Source organism: Tachysurus vachellii, chromosome 7, assembly GCF_030014155.1.
Source record: "Tachysurus vachellii isolate PV-2020 chromosome 7, HZAU_Pvac_v1, whole genome shotgun sequence".
Classification (NCBI taxonomy): domain Eukaryota; kingdom Metazoa; phylum Chordata; class Actinopteri; order Siluriformes; family Bagridae; genus Tachysurus; species Tachysurus vachellii.
The window spans coordinates 3,693,290-3,701,757 of record NC_083466.1 but is presented as its reverse complement, the minus strand read 5'-3'; the positions used below and the strand labels follow the sequence as shown (position 1 = coordinate 3,701,757).

Genomic DNA, 8,468 nt, shown 5'->3' with positions numbered 1-8,468 from the left:
AAAGTTCTTGAGAGCTACAGTTTACCTCACGGTAACTCAAAAACAGTCCTTACAGTAGTGGTTAATGGTGAAATAGTTCATTCACAAAACTACTCGCGTACTTTTCGGAGAAACTCGTACACTGTCATTCTTTCTGATCGAGAGGAAAGTGTTTTCTCTGGGAAGACATTCATTGTCTGTGATCTGGGGCAGGGGGAGACGTGTTATGCAGTGGGGAAGTACTACCAAAAAGTGAAACATACGGAAGCGTATTGCATTCACTTGAGTAAAAAAAAAAATCTACTCTGTTTTTCTGAATTAACGACTTAATTATCTCAGAATTATGAGATAATTTTTCATGAATAAAAAGTTTTTTGCTCTGTTTTTCTGAATTAACGACTTAATTATCTCAGAATTATGAGATAGTTTTTAAAAACTATCTCATAATTCTGAGATAATTAAGTCGTTAAGTCGTTTCAGTCGTTTCAGTTTTTTCCTGAAAAACTTTTTGCTCTGTTTTTCTGAATTAACGACTTAATAGTTTATGAGATAGTTTTTTATTATGAGATAGTTTTTAAAAACTATCTCATAATTCTGAGATAATTAAGTCGTTAAGTCGTTTAAGTCGTTTCAGTTTTTTCCTGAAAAACTTTTTGCTCTGTTTTTCTGAATTAACGACTTAATTATCTCAAAATTATGAGATAATTTTTCATGAATAAAAAGTTTTTTGCTCTGTTTTTCTGAATTAACGACTTAATTATCTCAAAATTATGAGATAATTTTTCATGAATAAAAAGTTTTTTGCTCTGTTTTTCTGAATTAACGACTTAATTATCTCAGAATTATGAGATAACTTTTTTCCTGAAAAACTATCTCAGAATTATGAGATAATTAAGTCGCTAATTCAGAAAAACAGAGCAAAAAACTTTTTTTCCTGAAAAACTTTTTGCTCTGTTTTTCTGAATTAACGACTTAATTATCTCAGAATTATGAGATAATTTTTCATGAATAAAAAGTTTTTTGCTCTGTTTTTCTGAATTAACGACTTAATTATCTCAGAATTATGAGATAATTTTTCATGAATAAAAAGTTTTTTGCTCTGTTTTTCTGAATTAACGACTTAATTATCTCAGAATTATGAGAATTTTTCATGAATAAAAAGTTTTTTGCGCTGTTTTTCTGAATTAATGACTTAATTATCTCAGAATTATGAGAATTTTTCATGAATAAAAAGTTTTTTGCACTGTTTTTCTGAATTAATGACTTAATTATCTCAGAATTATGAGAATTTTTCATGAATAAAAAGTTTTTTGCTCTGTTTGTTCTGAATTAACGACTTAATTATCTCAGAATTATGAGATAACTTTTTTCCTGAAAAACTATCTCAGAATTATGAGATAATTAAGTCGCTAATTCAGAAAAACAGAGCAAAAAACTTTTTTTCCTGAAAAACTTTTTGCTCTGTTTTTCTGAATTAACGACTTAATTATCTCAGAATTATGAGATAATTTTTCATGAATAAAAAGTTTTTTGCTCTGTTTTTCTGAATTAACGACTTAATTATCTCAAAATTATGAGATAATTTTTCATGAAAAAAAAAATGTTGCTCTGTTTTTCTGAATTAATGACTTAATTATCTCAAAATTATGAGAGAATTTTTCAGGAAAAATTTTTTTGCTCTGTTTTTCTGAATTAACGACTTAATTATCTCAAAATTATGAGATAATTTTTCAGGAAAATTTTTTTTGCTCTGTTTTTCTGAATTAACGACTTAATTATCTCAAAATTATGAGATAATTTTTCATGAATAAAAAGTTTTTTGCTCTGTTTTTTCTGAATTAACGACTTAATTATCTCAGAATTATGAGATAATTTTTCATGAATAAAAAGTTTTTTGCTCTGTTTTTCTGAATTAACGACTTAATTATCTCAGAATTCTGAGATAACTTTTTTCCTGAAAAACTATCTCATAATTCTGAGATAATTAAGTCGTTAATTCAGAAAAACAGAGCAAAAAACTTTTTTCCTGAAAACTTTTTGCTCTGTTTTTCTGAATTAACGACTTAATTATCTCAAAATTATGAGATCGTTTTTCATGAATAAAAAGTTTTTTGCTCTGTTTTTCTGAATTAACGACTTAATTATCTCAAAATTATGAGATAATTTTTCATGAAAAAAAAATGTTGCTCTGTTTTTCTGAATTAATGACTTAATTATCTCAAAATTATGAGAGAATTTTTCAGGAAAAATTTTTTTGCTCTGTTTTTCTGAATTAACGACTTAATTATCTCAAAATTATGAGATAATTTTTCAGGAAAAATTTTTTTTGCGCTGTTTTTCTGAATTAACGACTTAATTATCTCAAAATTATGAGATAATTTTTCATGAATAAAAAGTTTTTTGCTCTGTTTTTCTGAATTAATGACTTAATTATCTCAAAATTATGAGATAATTTTTCATGAATAAAAAGTTTTTTGCTCTGTTTTTCTGAATTATCGACTTAATTATCTCAAAATTATGAGATAATTTTTCAGGAAAAAAAATTTTGCTCTGTTTTTCTGAATTAACGACTTAATTATCTCAGAATTATGAGAGAGTTTTTCAGGAAAAAAAAGTTTTTTGCTCTGTTTTTCTGAATTAACGACTTAATTATCTCAAAATTATGAGAATTTTTCAGGAAAAAAAATTTTGCTCTGTTTTTCTGAATTAACGACTTAATGTGGATTGCATGGAGTAAAACAGAAACAGAAAAACAGAGCAAAAAATTTTTATTCATGAAAAATTATCTCATAATTTTGAGATAATTAAGCGTTAATTCAGAAAAACAGAGCAAAAAAATTTTTTTCCTGAAATATTATCTCATAATTCAGAAAAACAGAGTAGATTTTTTTTACTCAAGTGAATGCAATACGCTTCCGTAGAAACAGGACATCTGCGGTCAATTTAAGAATCCTTATTATTTCATCCCTGTAAGGAAAAGTCTGGGGCCTTTAGTTGCTATACAAGCATCTCAGATAAAAGAAAAGTGACTGTTCATTAAAACTGTGAACAAACATGTTGACATTGTCTTCAAATTCATTAACCACAGTGAAATGCTCCGATAGATGGGATGAGGATGATGATGATGATTACTTGAATGTATGTTCTATGTACCTTTTTTTTTTTTGCTACATTTAGACTGTAATGACCTTTCAGCCATATTAATTTAGAAACTGCATTAACAGAAAACATTGCGTTTGCATTGCATTTGGTGGATGTAACGGTGAATGTGTGGATGTGTATGAGCTGTAATGTGAATCTGGAAGTGACTTGAAATTGAAAAAAAAGTTTGAGTGACAAAATAAAAAAAAACAAAAAACATTTTGTTATACATTTCCTTCTTTTCCTATCTTCATAGAAGAAAGAATTGACCTTGTAAATGTGTCTGGAAAACGTGTAGATATCATAGTTAATATATCATGTTAATATATTGCCATAGATAAATTCCATAACATGCCAATTACATGTGATACCAATTTCACGTTCGCACATACATAAGTTCTTGCATATTTTTTTTCGTTAATTCTTAGTTTTTGCCTTGATAATAGAAAATATGAGCTAGGCATCATGTATGACAGTTGCCAAAATGAGATATGAGCTACAAAATGACCAGATCCTGCCGTTAGCTATATAGAAGACATATCTTGTATGTATAGGGCTTATATGTGGATATGAAGAAGCAATACAGGAGACCTATATTTCCTGTACTGTATATGCACATATATGCACCTCAATTTTGAGTATATGTGTCATATATATACGCATATATGCAGCATATACAGTATGCAGTATATATACGCATATATGCAGCATATATATTATCATATATGTGCATATATGCAGCATATATGTGCATATACACTGCATATAGGTTTGATATATGCGCATATATACGCATATAGATTCTTTCCATGTGGGATGTTACAGCAGCAAAGTAAAAGAATAAGACATAATACAATATACAGTATATACACAACACAATGTATAAATACAAAGAAGAAAAAAGAGACCACGAGTAAGTAGTTATGCTGACAGACATATTGCACACAGGTAATATTGCACGTTTTTAAAATTTCTGTTATTGCACATGTGTTGTTTAAAATACTTTGTTATTGTTATTATTGCAGTTAAACAGTAATCCAGTGTGTAATTATGGTGACTGTTTCACTGGGAGCAGCTTTAATTGTTGAGTCTAATAGCAGCAGGGAGAAAAGACCGTCTGTATCACTCCTTCAGACACTTAGGATGTAACAGTCTGTCACTGAAGGAGCTGCTCAGAGATGAAACCGTCATCCTCCTTTCTCCCACCTCCTGTACAGTGTCCAGAGGAATCCCCAGGCCTTCCTGGTCAGCTTGTCCAGTCTCTTCCTTTCTGCAGTAGAGATGCTCCTGCACCAGGATACAACACCATAGAATATGGCTGAGGCCACCACAGAGTCAAAAAAGGTCTTCAGTAGCTCTCCATGCACTCCAAAAGATCTTAGTCTCATCAGCAGAAAGAGTCCGCTCTGTCCTTTCTTATAGATTGCCTCAGTATTGTCTGTCCAGTCCAGTTTGCTGTTCAGATGAACACCCAGGTATTTGTAATGTTATATACCCTTTCTAAACAAGTATGTGGACACATCTAATATCAGAATCAATATCAGAATCAGAAGACATGGTTTGCCAAACTGAAGGTGGTTGAAGAAGGTGGTTGAACTCAATTGTCCCTGAGTTCAACATCACAAGGAACACCTTGTGGATAAACTGGAATGCCAACTACACTCATCCAACATCGGTCAATAACTTTCGGTTATGTACATGTGGCCGAATGAGCACTAATCCGTACAGCCACACTCCAAAATCTAATAGAAAACCTTCCCAGAAAATCGGAGGTTCTTATAACAGCAATGGTTTTTGAATGGGATGTCAATTTAAATAAAATAACACACACTTAAAGGTACATTATACCATGCAGGTGAAAATATCTATTTGGAGGCTTTTTAAACATTAATGAATTAACTAAAATACTAATCAGTTAATTTACTAAATGAATTGTTACCTATTGGGAGATGTTATATTTTATTTACTTATTCTTTTATTCTTTCTTGTCTTGCTTACAAATAAAATATAATATAGAAGATTAAGTTCATTTAAAAAAAGGCCTGTTTTTCTTTAGTTATCTAGGTTTGTATAACAAATCTCTAAAAGAATGGTCTTCATTCAGTTCCACACAAAAGTCTGATGCGTCTATATGTTTTTATTCCAAGTAAAATTAGCATTACATGTTACAACCTCAGCCAATGCTGAAGGTCCTGCCAAAAAGTTCCCAATAGTTAGCATAAACAAATGTTAAAAGAGATCATTTTTGCAGGAGAATGAATCTCATCCGAAATGAGCTATTGTTGGAGAAAACAAGTGGTTTTATATATATATATATGTATACATATATATGAACTTTCCCTAGATTTACCTCTTCCTGAAACACTTAAACTATGTGTCTTTAAGTTTCTAGTTCTAGATTAAATGGCTTTTCAGCATGTTTAGTGACATCTGGTGGTCAAAGATACGAAGTGCAGCTATTAATCTTTAATTACTCCATCACATCTAGTCCTTCGTACCTTCAATATCGACCACTAGATGCCGCTAATGAGTTTATAGTCCACCAATCACAATCGAATATGTATGGTCACGTGGGTAGGGGAAATATTTTTACTAACATTTTGATAATATTTTGGTAAAATAAAGGTGACGTCTGTTTTTTTTACTGTTAATTTAACTGTTTATTATTATTATTATTATTATTATTATTATTATTATTATTATTATTAATTTATTTATTTTGCGCGAGGACGGCATGTCTAAGCGCGAGCCTTTTTTGCGCGCGTGCTCGTTAAAAGAGTGTGTGAGGTGCTGTGAGATTAGCAACAAGCTAGCAAACAAAATTTGTAACTGGCTTAAACAAACAAACAAACAAACAAAACAGATTCAAACACATCACATGAATGAAATATTTCAGTGTCAGAAATTAGAATTTTTTAATACAGTGTAAATGACCATTATTACACCTAATATTACATATACTTTTATTGTCATTTTTATTCCTGACAAAACAGAGGCTTTATTATTTTCTTGTTTAATGACCATCATAGTAGACACTACTGCTTTCTCCTGAACACTTGATGACAAACAACGTCTTCACAATACAGCTCCTGCAAAAATAAGTTCATAACAGAAAAACAACTGATACAGTGGTGATAGAATGGATACGAAAACCAGTTCAAGTACATAAGACGTTTGTCAAGCATTACGACAGTAACTGAATCACTTCAGGCTTACCAAGTGTAGTTTATCTCCCTCTATCCAGTGCTTCCATCCACGGTTGGCCTTTTCTCCCTTTTGTGTGCACACCAATGTATCACCCTGCCAGCTGACCAAAGTCTGTTCTCACAGTGAAATGTCATTCACAGTGCTTTCTTAATAATGAACATTTTGCACACAACAAGCTTTAATTACCAGTCAAATATAATAATAATAATAATAATAATAATAATAATAATAATAATAATAATAATGAATATAGTGCTTTCAAATATATAGAGGACTTTTTTTAGGTTTAAAAGAAAAAAAAAGAATCTGGTGAGGCATCTTTTTGATACTGTGATTGTTTAATGGCTGTATCATAAAGCATAACTGTTTAATTTGTAATTAAACAATACAGATTGTGCTTTTATTCATGCAATATTCTTGTTAGTTGTCAGTAGTGTATATGATCCAGTGAGTGAGCAAGCAAGCGAGGGGAAGATTTCAGACGTTATGTGGTGAGTTCTAACACAGCAGCCGTGTTTCAGGACACCAGACACAACATACTGTATAATTTTTATATGTTAGCGGGCAGCTTGTTCTGGGAAAAGTGTTATCTCTACCACTTCTGCATACATGAGCTTACCGATGAGGACCGATGACTGGCTGGTAGCTCTTGCACCAACCCAGAGGTAAAATGAGCACTTTTCCACTTCTATACTTCTCTAAGTATAATAAGGTTATAGTCAACTACTCCATTATATTCCAATAACAGCTCATTCTGAGGTGTGTTATTCCTCTTATACCACACCAATTTGCCAACAATTAGTATGTTTTATTAAAGAATGATACATCATACTTTTTTATTTATTTAGATTTACAGTTAGAGTTGGGGATCATCTGTAAAACCAGTTCCCTGTTATCACTTGACATACTGTACATCCTATAATACCACATTACAACAACTATGAACAGTTGTTTTCTCCCATTTTACACCATCTCCAGGATTTTCAGAACTATCATGTTAGTTATAACACGTCAAACTATATCATATATCTTGAGTCATATACAAGAGACATATACATGACAAATACGTGAGTCATGTAGCGGCTTTGATGGAAAATATCAAAGGCCTGGCCATTAAAAAATAAAAAAAACTGGGTTACATGTTCACACCTACCTTAAGCATTCTGTTGTCAAGTCCCTTGGTATACTCGTCAAACTCCTCCCCAATTGTCAAGCTCATCTCATAGTTCCTGAAGGTGCTGAGTGTATTTATTGTAAGCTTGTCTCCATCCTGGATAATAACTTTGGTTTGAGACAAATGAATGGCAATCTTTCGAGTGACCAAATCGATGTCTACAAAAAAAGAAAAGTAATCAATCTGCATGCACCAAATGTACCAGAAAAAAATCATTACATATAATCTTACGCTTCTCATTGGGGCTTACTGAGTATTTTCATGTAATCCTCAAAGTTGTCATTTTTCTCCAGAACCCACGTCCCACTGAAATCAATAGGCATGATGGTGTGCGGTGAACTTTGGGCAGAATGAAAGAGAGCATGCTGATCTGGGACTTTATACTGGAGCAAGTAATACGGTCACAGTACTAAAGATAAGAAAGAATGGGAGAAAAGCCAAAATAAGTCATACATCCCAGTCCAGCCGATGGAATAAGAAGGAGAGAAAAATAAACATGTATTCATAGATTATATTATAATCCTGTAATGTAAGTGAATTTCTGAGCAGCCAACACAATGTAAACTTTATCAGAGAACGATTTTCCCCCATGTTTGCTGAGTATCCATCATGCCTTGTGGACCGCTCCAGCTCCTTAAGAGTTATCCTTGTACTCTTGATTGCTTAGTTGCTTGGGGTTAATATGTGGGACATCACCGTAGTTGTGCCATATTCGTTATGTTAAAAAGATACTCCTCAGGATATTTATGATATAGTTTGATACCCTGTTGGTCTTGGATCCAGACTATTAAAAAAAACCCTTTTTTGATTGACCTGTAATTAAAAAAAAGTCATCATTAAATGATTTAGTGTTCAGAACAATCAGAACAATAAAAAAAGTTTAATAATAACGAAAATGGGAAACCGAAAAATGCAACCATCACATTTTTATCTAATGCCTGTCATGAATCTACATTGCACCTTGACT

At 31.7% G+C, this 8,468-nt stretch overlaps 1 protein-coding gene across 1 annotated transcript; it reads right to left on the bottom strand.

Moving 5' to 3' along the window:
* Positions 1 to 6,021: 6,021 nt before the first annotated feature.
* Positions 6,022 to 7,863, bottom strand: LOC132847861 (retinol-binding protein 2-like). The gene is made up of 4 exons (XM_060873379.1): positions 7,752 to 7,863; positions 7,481 to 7,659; positions 6,337 to 6,438; positions 6,022 to 6,209 (listed from the first exon to the last, which is right to left on the bottom strand). Exons 1-4 carry the CDS (start codon positions 7,822 to 7,824, stop codon positions 6,156 to 6,158), a joined length of 408 nt encoding a protein of 135 aa, XP_060729362.1. The 5' UTR covers positions 7,825 to 7,863; the 3' UTR covers positions 6,022 to 6,155.
* Between the last annotated feature and the right edge of the window lie 605 nt (positions 7,864 to 8,468).

Coding starts and splice junctions, on each gene's coding strand:
- LOC132847861 (XM_060873379.1), bottom strand. CDS start 7,824: ATGCCTATTGATTTCAGTGGGACGTGGGTTCTGGAGAAAAATGACAAC. Junction 6,439..7,480: donor TTGACAACAGAATGCTTAAG/GTAGGTGTGAAC, acceptor CTGTGAGAACAG/ACTTTGGTCAGCTGGCAGGG. Junction 6,210..6,336: donor AGGGAGATAAACTACACTTG/GTAAGCCTGAAG, acceptor TTATTTTTGCAG/GAGCTGTATTGTGAAGACGT.